Source organism: Camelina sativa, chromosome 16 (assembly GCF_000633955.1).
Source record: "Camelina sativa cultivar DH55 chromosome 16, Cs, whole genome shotgun sequence".
Lineage (NCBI taxonomy): Eukaryota > Viridiplantae > Streptophyta > Magnoliopsida > Brassicales > Brassicaceae > Camelina > Camelina sativa.
This window is the reverse complement of record NC_025700.1, coordinates 24,096,545-24,111,754: the sequence shown is the minus strand read 5'-3', so window position 1 is coordinate 24,111,754 and position 15,210 is coordinate 24,096,545. Positions and strand designations below refer to the sequence as shown.

Below are 15,210 nucleotides of genomic sequence, written 5' to 3'. Positions count from 1 at the left end.
TTCATAACAAAAGTCATGAAAACTCTTTCATCAAATAGAAAGATTTTACAAGATTAGAAAAAACAAATCATCAAGATTTTAAAAACTTCATAAACAATCTCTTAGAATCCTTCATTTTTAACTTTCAATTTTCTATGATTCTAACAATCAGCAAGAACATAAAGTCATTAAAATTCTTTCTAAATCCTAAACCAATACCTCCCCCTTAGTTTGTAATGTATACAAATTAAAGGGTTTATAGGTCAAACTTTGAAAAAGTTTTGATTGGTCTAATTTTGGGGTGAGACCAGTATTTGTCTTGTTTAATCGTTGATCAAATCTATCGTTTGAAGAATGATTAATTATTCTTTTTCCACTAAAGGCAGTTTTAACCTCTTCCTATTTGACAATCCCCTACATAAATAAAAATATGATTCCAATTTTTAAAAATGTAATTCTTGGTTGGACGTCCGGTAAGACCTCCATAGTCCATAATATTCAATAAATGATCGTTTGCGACTTGTTTATGTCTTGTTCTGACTCCACCCAATTTGATACGTCAGAAATTACCTTATTAGAATGTAAAAACGTGATGGATTATATTCTAAATAATAAAATATAACCGAATATGAAAACGTGATAAAAATTCTAAATAAGAAAATATAACCGAATTTGAAAACGTGATGCTACTTGTTTCTATGTCTTGAATCTTTATGGATCATAAAATAATATTAGGTAATAACCCGCACTATGTGCGGGATAAATCTATGCAGATAAAATTAGTGTTCTGAGTAAAACTATTTTTGAGGATCTAAAATTTGTTTGTGTAGAAACGAAATATACAACCCGTGAGAATATGTTTAGATCAAACTACTATGTATCAACTAAATATATAATCTGCTCTTTCTTCAATCTATGCAAGATTTTTTACTTTGTTTAATTTTTTTTTATAAAAATATGTTTCACCCGTGAAATATTATACCAATGGTACTAAATAAGTCAATTACCTATAATAATGATTATTGTAATAATTTTATTTTGGAAAATGTAAATATGTGAATAGTTATCAGTTTTTTTTATAGGTGAATAAGTTTTGAAAATGTTTTAGAATCTAATAATGTTATAATAATTAAATATGTTATAAAAATGATTAAAATATATTTTAAAATTAAAATGTTTGATTTTTAATTAATTGAAAAATAAGATCCCTCAATTGGGGATTCCAAATCGGAATGCTGGTCGGTCTGTATCTCAATCTTCGCAGTCACTAATCTACCATATGTTGAAAAATAATAATTGTTTATTGTTTACTTCAATGAAATCTGAAAACCAAAGAAAGGACAACAACCACCATTAAGAGACATCATTACAAACAAATCCATCATGATGCAAATTATATTGTTTGTTCTCATATAAACATCCTCGCTAATATTGATGTTAATCTTTAGTTTTTGTAGATTTGTGAGATGAATATCCTCGAAAATAACTTTTCTGAACCATTTTTTTAATTTCTTTTCGTTAAAAGGTTAAGGAAGATAATACTTTCAATAACATTAAATAGATGATTGCGTGTTTTAGTTAAATCAAACAACTAAATTTGAGGAAAATTAAAGTCTAAGAAAGAACTAAGAAGAAACTAATAAGCAACATCTAAATACAGGATACATCAAGGAAATTATATAATCAGGCACCATTATCATTTCATTATCATTTTCGTCATCCATTGGGATACCAAAATGACCACAAAGAGAGTCAAATGTGTAGAAAACTTTGGAGTAAAGAAACTCAAATGAGTGATAAAACAAAGAAAAATATATGAATCATGTTCTTTTTGTACATACTTATAACCTCTCTGTCTCCTATAAGCAATTGTACCAAGAAAGAGAAGATCTACACACCCAAAAAGGTTTTAAAAAACATGGTCTTGAGAACAAAAGCACGAGCATGCCCATGTATGATTGATACTTTGCTTGGCATTTTCCTCTGTTTTTTTTCTTTTGTCTTTACACTTTTTTCGTCCTTATCATAAACAATAATTAAATGTTAAAATAATGAATCAAGTCTTGACGCTTACGCTTGGCGACTTCTGGTCTTTAGCTCTAGGTCTTTGATTTTTCTTAGAACCCGATGAAGAAGAAGAAGAAGAAGAAGGTTGGTTACCAGTTGACTTTGCTCGAATGTGTGAACGATGATTATCAGGTGTCGAAGAAGACGAAGAAGAAGAGAGCAATGGACCTGATCGAGTTCGATTTTTTAGTTTCTTCTTCTCACTTTCCGAAAGCTCTCCTTTTCCTACTCGCCTCACTTTTGCCTCGTTTAAACGCGGTGGTAACACACAGTTGCAAAGAACACCTACACAAAAATCATAAAGTTTTGCATTACTTGATGATCTTTCTTACACATTACAATACTCAGTATGATTGGTTTACCTAAGCGAGCGAGTCGGTTGACCCATCTAGGGATTGATTTCTGAGTAAGTTTAACACAAACTTCATTGCAAAAATGATTGCAGTTTCTTGTGATGAGATGGTACTTGTTTCCTTGATACTCTTCAGCGAGTTTCTCCATATAGACTCGGACTTCTTTGGCAACCAAATCTGTTTTCCCCACAAGAATCGATTTCCTAAACGTGAAACCAGGACACTTCTTCGGCTCCACTTCAAATATACCTGTGTTTGAAGATTCATGTGCTCCAAATGCATATTCAACTCCATGAACTACATACAACAAAACATTACATAACACATAAACTTAGTCCATTACAAACCTTTGGTTATTCTATTTTGATCATCTAAGCAATAGAACATCTACAATTCATAAAGCACAAGGAACAAATCAAGTATTGTTCTGTAATCATAAAAAATCAAAACTTTGAGATTTTGGTTATACTCTTTAGTCAATTCAGACAAGAACCAAAGTCAATTCTCAACAAATCTAAAGTTTCAAAAACCCAAAAAGTCACATTCTTTAGCAACCAAACAAGTAGATTCGAAACAAAAAAAGGCCAAAACCCAGAAAACAAAATTGAACTAACCTTCAACACCAGAATGAAAGACACCAAGTCCAAGCCAATAACCGTAAGCATTCATAGGGGTTAGATCGTAGACATTCAGATAAACCGGAACAGAACCGGATTGCTTCTTCCGCCTAACCGAACCTTTTAAGCACAACATCTCTCTCTTTCTCCGGGTTCTTCAATACATCACAAGATCGGGAAGCTTCTTTAAGAACCGGAGATAGAAAGGGCAGATCTTGGATTTTTTAAAAGATTGATACTGTTTTTTTTTTTTTAAAGGGCTCTTCGTCGTTTCATCTTCTTCTTCCTCTCAACTGTTTATGAAGTTTCTGAGATCGACAACAATATTGGGGGCTTAAAGCAAAAAGGCGTATGTTGTGTTGTTCTTTTTAGCACTTGTTTGCTTTGTCTACTTTACCATACGTTTCTGTTAATTCACTGAATCTGGTATTTATATTAAATACAGTAAGATATTTTTATCTATTTTTCAGTGCCACTGGTCCATTTGCATTTACTTTTTTGGTTGTTTTTGGGCTAAAAGGTAATAAATTTGAAAATTACAAGGTATTTTGTATTTTTATAGTATATAATCTAATAAAGAAGTTAAGAAATATAAAAATATAATTTTAGATACATGTAAGAAATACAACTCAGATATTTATGAGTATTTTATTTAACCAAAATAAAATAATATTTATGTTTAAATACAGTAAGATATTTTTATTTATTTTTCAGTGCCATTCGTCCATTTGCATTTATTTTTGGAAGATTTTCAAAAATACACATTTTCTTATGTCATTTTTAAAAAATACTCTTTTTATGTTGTCTATTTTCAAAAATACTTCTTTTCTATGTATAAAATAACTTAATTATAAGCTCTAAACTCTAAATACTAAAGTCTAACCCCTCAAAACTATATCCTAAATGTAAAATATAGAATCCAAACCTAAAAAAAATTCTCAAAATTAATTTAACATATTTTAATTATGTAAAAGAGGGTAAAATTGAAAATATTCAAAAAATAGGTATTATTGAAAAAGGATATCCCAAAAGGGGTATTTCTAACAAATTCTATATTTTTTTTTTTTTTGGGCTAAAAGGAAATAAATTTTAAGATTACAATGTATTTTGTATTTTATAGTAGTAATATAATAAAGAAGTTAAGAAATATAAAAATAAATATTAGATACATGGAAGAAATACAAATTAGATATTTATGTGTATTTTATTTAACCAAAATAAAATAAGATTTCTTTATGTAAATAAGCTTCATTTGGTTGTGTAACTAGACTACTATTCTTAGCATAACCAAAACTAAACCGTAATTGTATTTCAGACCATAACCAGATTGTATCTACACCGTAATTGGTCCATAGCCGTATAAACCGGTTAAAAACTATAACCGTTAAATGTAAATATATAGTTAAATTATATCAACCATAACTATTAATCTGTAACCGTATCAAAACCGTTAGTTAACCGCATAGTTAAGCCGTAATTTGTTAACTGTAATTGTTTTAAAAACATAATAAAATATACTAATAATTATTTATTTAATATGAATTATATGATATATAGATACATATTAGTACACTAAAAGAACATATCCCGACGTTAATCTCTTGATATGAAATCTGTATGCAAAAATTAATATAAAGAGAAGTTAACCTCCCGATGTTAACCTCCCTATACAGATTAGCACATCGGGAGATTCATTCAAAGCCCGATGTTAACCTCCCGATACAGATTTCATATCAAGAGATTCATTCAAAGCCCTCACATTCCTTAATCGAAATAAATGTGCTAATTAACCTCCCGATGTTAGGATCCGCAAGATAAATGATACTAGAGATCTTCGAAGCGGACTACGTACATATGTTTACCAGAGAATTTCATCAGAGCTCTAGGTGCTATAATTTTTGTTTTTATTTTCATTGTTAATTATGTATAGAGATTATTATTAGTAAGAAACGATTTTAATAGATCAAACTTAACTTTAAATAATTAAATTTTGGGTATATTACGATACATAAATTGAACATGCTAAGGCAAACAAATACATTTGCCTCCAATGCAAGCACGTAAACCGTCCGGGCATTGAGGAGACGCAAAACAATCAGAGACCATCTTACATGACACAGCAGTCTTAACATTCATCGAATAAATCTGTTTGACGCTTGGACATTGGCATTGTTTGTTCACACATTGCGCGCTTCCGTTCGAACATCGAATTGATTTGCACTGCTCTGATGTCTTGCATGGAACTATCAACTGAGCTTCAACACTTGGAATACTCGCCAACAAGGTATCTGTTCATTTGTTACAATTTGATAGGAATCAAGCTATGTTTCTAATCGACTTTATTTATATAAAACATGAAAGAATCAAGACTTACATGAAAGAAAGAGAGCGAACAAAATGAGCAATGTTGCCTTTGATGCCATCTTAACTTGAAATCTCGTGTTTATTAAAAAAAGTTTTAAGATTTAAAAAAAATATATATATATATTTGTTTGATAATGTTTACTTAGGTTTATTAACTTGTAGTGGGTGACAATATTTTTATATTGTGTGTCTGAAGCATGAAAGGCAACTTAATTGGTGTGTTGACTAGTTTTATTAGTGTTGAATATCAAAACATTGACTAGATTGTCGATTCAATAATAATTTTGGTACAATACCTTAAAAACCAAAAAAAGAAAAAGAAAAAATATCAATAGAAAAGATACCATTCCAAAATTTCTTCATAGAATGCATAGAAATATATTATGCATAAATAGACAAATTTTTAAATATTTACTTTTTATTTCCAATTTTCCTGTAAAATAATTATAAAAACCTTAATCTCTTAAACATTTAAAACCTATTTAAATATTTATTTTTTATTTCCAGTTTTCCTGTAAAACATTTTAAAAAACACTTATATAGTACTGTTCGGACGTTTATAAACGCCCTACTTAAGATAAGTTCCTCCCTCGCATTTATAAAATGCTATTTGAATCATACATAGTTCCAACAATTTTTTTATACAACTTCAAAGAAAACAAACAGTTGAAAAATACAAAATATAAGACATCAAAACAAACCAAAAACAAAACCAAGAGAAAGAAGAGAGGACACATAAGTCTGAACCACGTGGTAAACAACATTTGAAATAAAAACACTGAGTGGATATGATCCTTCTTGCATTTTTCCGGTTCATCCATTTAAGTCACCTAGCCGATCTTTTCTCTCTCGATTGATAATATTGCCAACCCAATCAATCTATCTTTGACACAGTATAGCTCACATAATTTCCTATCAATTTCAGCTTATAAAGCTTCTCGCGGCAGAAGAAAATGACACTAGAATGATCAAAATAGAAACTTAATTAACCACTTCAATTCAGAAACCTTCCATTATTCCAAAAGATGTACCACTTCAATAGGTTTCTTAACTTCATTTGGTAATACTTCTCGTAAAACGTTTAGTTCATAATCATACGTTATATGTCGGAGTGTTCACCATGTTTAAGGGATGATTCAAAGTTCACACATGATGCCATCAAATTTTCATCACTTGCATATGTCAATTTCCTTAAATTGAACATAAATCCAAAAGTTTGTCCATGCCTTTAAAATTGCTCAAACCTTGACATAAAAGAAACTAGAGCTTCATCTATGAGTGTGAAGTAGTAATTAATTTTAAAATCTTCCTTCATTGATAATTTCATATCCTCAACTTTTCTGAAACTACATCTAAATACTTCGTTTTTCTATTGATCATCTTCTGTTTCACAGCTTCTATATCTGTAGCTTCTACAACTTGTACAACCTCAGACTTTGCTGCTTTCTCGAATCATGTCACTATAATTTTGAAAATATGAAACGAGTCTTTTTAGCTCGATAATAGCAACACCAATAATATTTAACCGTGTGTACTATTACTATTAACCTCCTACTTATATCTCGCTTTTCTACTAATACACTACTATCAACCTCCTAAATTATTTTAATTTTTTTTTCTTTCTTCTCCGTACTTGACACAACATCAATCAAGAATTTACGCCATGAACAGAATTAACTGAACTAAGAAATTCAACGCTAACTCGTCTCAAAACCGAAACTGACGTACCTATTGACGGACATGTTGACGCGTACTAGACCAGATTGCTTAGCAAGGTGTATTTCATCCCAACAACCAAGTTCATCCCAGGAGTAAACCAGCCCACCTCGTTGATCCATTATGGTGCCCAAAACACTGAAGATCCACTCAACATATGGTCCGACCCGAAGTCACCCTTTGATCCTTACCCGAGGATCAGCACGAAGCCATTAAGGAATGTTTCTATTTTTTGATCATCTAGGTGCACCTCAATATCATATTTGGAAACCTGGAGATAATCTCTAGAGACTTATCTACACGTCTTAAGGTGTACCACACCTCGCTCGATCAGGCATATCAAGTTCGGACAAGAAATGACTCAAGAGCCATTTTGAGTTGCGTTTAATTTCCAATGGTCATATTTTCTTCAGCTTGGCTCAAGTTTTGATTTGGAATTTAGATTTTATTGGTGTTGACTAATACTAAAATAATAATTAAAACTATATAAAACACATGTATACACTCAAATCACAAGACTATTTTCTTGATCAGGAACGGCCTAACTTAAATTGCTGCCTAAAGCAAAAACCCTGACATATGTATAAATAGATAGATATATAAACACATATGCACACACAAACCCAATTTACAAACTTTTCATCAGTTCATTTTTGGAGTTAATAATTGATTGGGATCTTATTTTGCATCCACCAAACTTGAAGGCTGATATCATTGGGACCCAACACAAAGAATCATCGCTGGCCAACATCTAATAAACTTTGTTTTTTCTTGTATCATTGAATAGTATAAAAATATTACAATAACTGAATTAGCTTATGTTTATGGACTATATGATTGATAATCAAGATGTTAATATAAAATTTATTTCAATCCAAATAGATTTCCGGGTTTTATATTCAACAACCTATGAACAGTTTATCATACGTACATAGAATCATGCATGCATATATGTATACATTCATGCATATACAAAGTATATTTGTATGATTGATAATAGTCAGGATTTTGCATAAGAGTTTTCTTTTGCTAAGAAAAGAGGAGAAAATAAATAGTATTATTTTAATGAAAATGTAACTTTCATGTTTATTTAATGGGAATTAGAGAGTGAAGTCGGACAACTTTGGAGAGCTGCGGGATACTTAAAAAAGGTTACAATGATAGTGGGATGATGAATCATATGATGATTATGTTATCTAATGTTATTAAATATGCTAAATATTTTTTAAATTATAGCTAAAATACAAAAATTATAACATATATTATTAATAATATTAAAATTTGGGCATTTTGAGGAAATGGTTTGAATTTAACTAAAAACTTAATATCACTTCGAATTTTGGTACGAGAAATTTTGATACTATCAATTATTGAAAGTGATACTAAAAAGAATATTATTATTTTTTCCTTTGATCAAACACCACAATATTTTTTAAAATCCAAAACTATACAACACTCGTTTTTAGTAATCGTACGAATCGGTATAAATTTGAAACAAATGCTACGACAAGTATTTTAACAGTGATTGCATTTTTGGAAAATAATTTAATTTCGTTCGTCCGTTTAACAGTTGGACAATCCTAGATTAAGAAGAATCAAAATGTATCTCCAGAGAATGATGCGATATAAATGAGATTAAACCAAATCTTCTTCTTAAAACACTTTCCCATCTTTACTGGTTTTTAATTTTAGCACAATTTAGCTGCAGAAAAGTTAAAAAAAAATACTAATGTTTTATTTGTTAAGAGTTAAGACTAGAGGGAATGATACTGATTATAACGAAACCCGAAGGGTGACTTGTGAACAATATTGTATATATGGTTACCATTTCGGTCTAAAGTGATATTTTTGTGAAACTAAAAAGCAGTAGAAATACAGGTACCAATGTTGGGGTTAACCGGGAGTTCTCCTAATTTAATCGGCAATGGCAAATATATATACTTCAATTTAGTTTGTTTCATTTCAACTAGAGTATGTTTGATTTGTTAATTGAATGAATATCCAAACCGAACCGATCCAAACTTTAGAGATATCGAATCCAAAACGGTTTATGAAAATATCTGAACAATCTTGAATTCCTGTAAACCAAAAATCAGTAGGGGAACTAGACATCCAAAAATATCCAGAATATAATTACATATTTAAAAATATTTGTTATACTTGTAATAACTGAAACAAAAATTACATTTATAAACTCGAACATTCTATATTTTTTTGAGTAATTTCCAAGATTTTCAGATATATATGGGTACATTTGAGTATATTGTGTTTAACAAATATAAGAATACAACCAAAACATATTCATTTTCCGGTTTGGTTTATATATATGGTTATGTTTCAAAGATTCTTTCAGAGTTTCCCTATCAAATGTTTTTTTATTTGTAATAAAAGAACAAAAGATTATTAAAAAAAATTGCAGAAAAAGTGGATTTGGCTAGTCTAAAGAAGATGATCACACACAGTTTCTCATAGCCATTTATAGATAGCTTAATAAGATTCCTTTTTTTACTCTGCTGGAAAAAAAAAAAAAATCTTTTCTCTCTCTCTAAATCTAAATATTATATACTACTCTCTACTCTCTCTCTAGACCTATTATTCATTTGATTTGAGTCATTGTTTCGTCGACGTTCTTGCACATCAAACCAAAAAACAAAAAAAATTCCCACTTTCTCTCTCTCTCTCTCTCTCTCTCTCTCTTGAACACTTTTGCCGAAAAATAAAAAAAAGTTTCGTTTGTGGGTGTGTTGAAAAGATGACAGTGGAACAAAATTTCGAAGCTTTGGATCAGTTTCCTGCAGGAATGAGAGTTCTTGCTGTTGATGATGACCAGACTTGTCTCAAAATCCTTGAAACTTTGCTTCGTCGCTGCCACTACCATGGTTCCTCTCTCTCTCTCATTCTCTCTCTCTCTCTTTCTATTTCTTGATTTGACCCATTTTTGTTTTCTTTTCTTGGATCTGTTCTTTATTTTTATTTTTTTGTTAAGATTCAGTTTGGATTTTAATTGTTTACTTGATCTGTTTTTTTTTTTTTTTTGGATTTGTGTTTGTTTGACCGACCACACATATGTGGAATCTTTGAAAGAAAATGTGGTGATTCAAAATAGCTCTATCTATCTATCTACCTAAGTACATGTATGTCTAGACACACAAAAAAAAAAAAAAAAATCTACAAAATGATTCAATTTTTTAGATTTTTGTAAGATTTTGGCATTTCTCAATCCCATTATTTTGTTATGTGTGTCTGATCTACTCAAATCTTAATTTTTGCTACATGTGTGTCACAGAGAGAAAGAGAGAGAATTGGAAATTTTGTCTTCTTTAAACTTAAAAACTGAGACTTTATGTATGACTCTCTGCTGCTGCTGCAGTTACAACGACGAACCAAGCACAAAAGGCTTTAGAGTTATTGAGAGAGAACAAGAACAAGTTTGATCTGGTTATTAGTGATGTTGACATGCCTGACATGGATGGTTTCAAACTCCTTGAGCTTGTTGGTCTTGAAATGGACCTACCTGTCATAAGTAAGTCAATTATTATTTCTAATTTTTCTCTTATTTTTATTTCATCCTTTTTTATACTCCTTAATGACTACAGGAAAAAGTTTTGATTTTTGTACCTCATTTCTTGTAAAGCTTTGATCTTTAAGACTTGGTTTTGGTTTTTATGATGATGATGTCTTGTTGTTTTTAACTCTGCAGTGTTGTCTGCGCATAGCGATCCAAAGTATGTGATGAAAGGAGTTACTCATGGTGCTTGTGACTATCTACTGAAACCAGTTCGTATTGAGGAGCTGAAGAACATATGGCAACATGTGGTGAGAAGTAGATGTGATAAGAACCGTGGGAGTAATAATAATAATGTTGGTGAGAAGAGAGATGGATCAGGCAATGAGGGTGGTGGAAATTCAGATCAGAACAATGGGAGAGCCAACAGGAAACGTAAAGATCAGTATAATGAAGAAGAGGATGAGGAAAGAGATGATAACGATGATTCATCAGCTCAGAAGAAGCAACGTGTTGTTTGGACGGTTGAGCTGCATAAGAAATTTGTTGCAGCTGTTAACCAATTGGGATATGAGAGTAAGCTTATTAATGTGACTTGATTGGTTTGTTATCGAACACTCTATTGCTGGTTTTAATCTTTGTTTTGTGTGTGTTGTTTTGGTTGCAGAGGCTATGCCTAAAAAGATTTTGGATCTGATGAATGTTGAGAAGCTCACTAGAGAAAATGTGGCTAGTCATCTTCAGGTTACAATGAATCTTTCATGTTTCTTTAAATGTTAACACTGAAGTTTTGTGTTTAAACCGCGAAAGCTTTAATCCTTTGTTTGCTGTGTGGCTGCAGAAATTTCGCCTTTACTTGAAGAGGATCAGTGGTGTGACTAATCAACAAGCTATTATGGCAAACTCTGACTTACATTTTCTGCAAATGACTTCTTCTCTCAATGGACTTGACGGTTTCCACCACCGCCCTACCACTGTTGGATCCGGTCAGTTCCATGGTGGGACTCCCGGAATGAGACCTTTCCCTTCAAATGGGATTCTTGGCCGACTCAATAGTCCTTCGGGTATCGGTGTCCGCAACCTTTCTTCTCCTCCTGCAGGAATGTTCTTGCAAAACCAAAATGATCTCGGAAAGTTTCACCATGTCTCTTCACTTCCTCTTAATCACAGTGATGGGGGAAACATACTTCAAGGGTTGCCAATGCCTTTAGAGTTTGACCAGCTTCAGACAAACAACAATAACAAGAGCATTGCTGGGAGCTCCATGGCTTTTCCTACCTTCTCTACACAACAAAACTCGCTCATACGTGCTCCTAATAATCTTGTGGTTCTAGAAGGTCACCCACAAGCATCTCCTTCAGGCTTCCCTGGACACCAGATCAATAAACGTGTGGAGCATTGGTCAAACGCTGTATCTTCATCGACTCTTCCTCCTCCCCAGACCAGTAATAGCATCCATCATCAGTTCGATGTCTCTCCGTTACCGCATTCTAGACCCGACCCTTTGGAATGGAACAACGTGTCATCAAGCTACTCAATACCATTCTGTGACTCTGCTGCCACGGATACAACAAATCCGGGAGCTTTCAGCAGAAACACAGATTTCGATTCAAATGCAAATGCTCAACCTGGAGTCTTTTATGATTCATTGCAGATGAGACAATCAGGCAACTACGGTCCAACCACTGATGCTGCTATGTTGAGTAATAACCCGAAAGAAGGGTTCGTAGTGGGGCAGCAGAAGTTACAGAGCGGTGGATTCATGGTTGCAGATGCTGGTTCCTTAGATGATATAGTCAACTCCACAATGAAGCAGGTGTGACATTAAAAAGCTTTGTCCAAATAGAAAGCATCCTGATATGATCTGTGAGATTGTGTGAATACTTAACTTACATTGTGAATGACAGGAACAGAGCCAGGGAGAATTGTCTGGAGGAGACATGGGATATGGTGGCTTTAGTTCACTCAGAACATGCATATGAGAGAACAAACATTTAGACATAAAATCAAATATCATCTTGTGATTGCTTTTGTCTCTTTCTTTTCTCATCTTTTTTGTGTATTGATACTGTAAACTATTTGTTTTCCGACTGGTTCTAGCAAGTAGGACTCCTACGAAGAAATAATAAAGAAAATAATTCATAAATAAACTTTTTTCTTATTTTAATACATAGTTTGTCTCTTATGTATTGCTCTGTAGTTTTTGTATCTGTTAATAATTAATAAAAAAATAAAAATAAATAAAAATATCACGAGCCTTTGAAAAAACAACTCATAGATCATCACCCCTATAAGAAAAAGTCTAAAAAGGTGAATGATTGTTCTTCAAGATAAAGTGATGATGACGAATTTTAAAGCAATTGAGATTCCTTCGTACACTCAAAGCCATTATTTTTATGGTCAACCCACGTTTGCATTATTATAACATTGCTGTGTTATGTATGTTAACAACTTAACGTTATTTAGTTCTGCTTTGATGATTGAGTTTGGTATGATTGAAAAAAAATCTAAATATGGGACGAACCAGAACACAGTGATTCGTTTTTTTTTTTTTTTATAATTTGAACACACAGTAGTAATTCTTGAGAGTCTGGGTTTCATGTGTCACAAATCAAACTAAACCAGTAACTAAAATATATGCATTTGTATCATTAAGCCAAAACCAAAACAGACAATGTTTACTGGTTACGTTACCGAACTTTATTTGGAACAATGCGCACTGTTAAGAAGCTTGAGATCCATACCAAAACTACTTTTGCGTAGACCTTCGTTGATATTTTAAATTAGTACAGAATTAGAGACAAAAATTAACAATTTGAATCCAACCTTAGTTCCAACCTTAGTCCTAAAATGAGAAACTGCAATTTCATGACTGAAACTTTGGAGCAGGAACACCTTTCTAAAGATAGATAAACATTAACAATATCAAAGTTAGCCTAAATGTTTCTCAAATATTGCATAAGCAGAAACTAGATCTGAGGATCTGAGTCTTACACAAGGAAGAATAAGTCCATACATCATAACTTAATAAAAGACAATAAGAACAGTTCCTACTTCATGACCCCTTTGGTCTTGAATCTTTAGATACTTTACCAGTTGAGTCAATCCACGACCATGTTCTGTGGTTTCTCTTCTTCTTTTGAGTCTTCCATTTTCTCATCAACATTGCCACTAGCTTCTCCAATGATCTCCTCTCCCTCCACCACATTCAGGTCGACGCTGCCTCTCAACAGTTTTGTTTCTTCGGCCGTCTCCTTCATCTCAACATTGTTTAGGTCTGGCTTGATGTCGCTTTCATGTGACTTCGATTGATCAGATGGAGCCGAAAGGATTGTGCTTATGTTACCACTGATAGATTCGAGTGAACGGAAGCTCTCACTTAGCTTGCTACTTGGTGGTTGGTTGTTTACATATGCTTGGACTGACTCACGAGCGTTCTCATCAAAATCTTTGCACATCTGGATAACCGCAGAGAGATTAGAGTAAAATATACCGGTTCAAGACATTAACCTTCCAACCAAAAATAAACACAGCTTACCTGGTTATAATGTTGAGCTATTTCAACCCGCGCCTGGTTGTTGTCAACAGCAGCCGCCATCATTTCTTCTGAAGCTGCAGCGAGATTTAGAGAGCTCACATTAGAACCAACAACTCGTTAAATAAAGAAACTTGTCATGGAACTTACTGATGGGATCAGTCTTAGGAAGTCCATCAAGCATTTCATCATCGACCTCAATAAAGCTAACTCCCACTGTGTCAGCGACCTTTGGTTCAGCTTCGGGCTCTTCAGCAGGAATAGATGATGAGCCACCAAGTCCCTGCGACCAGAGATTCAATCAAAGTTAAACAACTCAGTGCAAGACATGTGAATAACCAACACGGCAGATCAACACAACATACATAATACTCCTCTGCGTATTCATAATTCAACGCCTTCTCCAAAAGTAGGACTCGCTTTTTCACAAACTCAACAAGTCGCCTCTGCATGTCCCGATAGTAGAACATCGAGTTTACTTGGGCCCCATCAGCAGAAGCATTATTGTTCCCAGTATTACCGCTTCCAGGATTCTGGTTAGTCTGTGCTCCCGGGTTGGTGTTTCCACTACCATTCTGCCCCTGCAAGCCAGCTTGTTCAGCAGCAGACAAACTTATGTGAGGGAAGTTCAATTCTTTGCAGATAAGCTCTTGGATCCCCAACTCTTTGTCATCAACAATAGCTTGCCATCGTCCGTACCCATGCCTAAAGATTCAAATTTCCAGTGAAGGAAAAGAACATGTAAGCACGTAATGGAATATCATGAGAAAAGAAAACTATTCGGTGAGAACAGTGGTGCAGGTTCATACTTTAAAACAGCACGTATCATTGTCTTGTCATGTTCCTCCTTCCAAATTTTTCCACTTCTCAGTCCTGGGAATCTTTCAAGGATGCGGGAGGGGAAAAGAGGTTTCGTTGGATGGTCTTCTACAAATTTCACCTGTCAGGCAAGAGCACCAAAAAGAACATAATCACCACAGGATCAAAACTTCGGGGCGATAAGCTTAAGAAACAAAACGACAACAAAAAGAAAATTCTACAATAGGTTCGAAAAGGCAGCTTCCTTTATTTCTA

General features: G+C 33.0%; 4 protein-coding genes across 5 annotated transcripts in view; 1 reads left to right on the top strand and 3 right to left on the bottom strand.

The window, feature by feature from the left end:
• On the bottom strand, positions 1,770-3,403 carry LOC104752154 (deSI-like protein At4g17486). Its single transcript, XM_010474220.2, has 3 exons — positions 3,014-3,403; positions 2,409-2,696; positions 1,770-2,331 (listed from the first exon to the last, which is right to left on the bottom strand). Exons 1-3 carry the CDS (start codon positions 3,150-3,152, stop codon positions 2,036-2,038), a joined length of 723 nt encoding a protein of 240 aa, XP_010472522.1. The 5' UTR covers positions 3,153-3,403; the 3' UTR covers positions 1,770-2,035.
• Positions 5,030-5,505, bottom strand: LOC104752153 (putative defensin-like protein 298). Its single transcript, XM_010474219.1, has 2 exons — positions 5,391-5,505; positions 5,030-5,304 (listed from the first exon to the last, which is right to left on the bottom strand). The coding sequence occupies exons 1-2, from the start codon at positions 5,437-5,439 to the stop codon at positions 5,039-5,041; spliced, it is 315 nt and encodes a 104-aa protein (XP_010472521.1). The 5' UTR covers positions 5,440-5,505; the 3' UTR covers positions 5,030-5,038.
• On the top strand, positions 9,849-12,762 carry LOC104752152 (two-component response regulator ARR12-like). The gene is made up of 6 exons (XM_010474218.2): positions 9,849-9,975; positions 10,467-10,619; positions 10,797-11,177; positions 11,269-11,345; positions 11,443-12,417; positions 12,509-12,762. The coding sequence occupies exons 1-6, from the start codon at positions 9,849-9,851 to the stop codon at positions 12,581-12,583; spliced, it is 1,788 nt and encodes a 595-aa protein (XP_010472520.1). The 3' UTR covers positions 12,584-12,762.
• Positions 13,498-15,210, bottom strand: part of LOC104752150 (CHD3-type chromatin-remodeling factor PICKLE) — a 10,600-nt gene continuing 8,887 nt past the window's right edge. Inside the window, exons 27-30 of one of the 2 annotated variants that reach the window (XM_019238354.1) lie at positions 14,502-14,841; positions 14,287-14,419; positions 14,140-14,213; positions 13,498-14,059 (exon numbers count right to left, since the gene is read on the bottom strand). In XM_019238354.1, coding sequence (XP_019093899.1) covers positions 13,703-14,059; positions 14,140-14,213; positions 14,287-14,419; positions 14,502-14,841 — 904 coding nt within the window. In that variant the 3' untranslated portion in view covers positions 13,498-13,702. The remainder of the gene's footprint in view (positions 14,060-14,139; positions 14,214-14,286; positions 14,420-14,501; positions 14,842-15,210) is intronic. The other variant, XM_019238353.1, reaches the window with a different exon arrangement.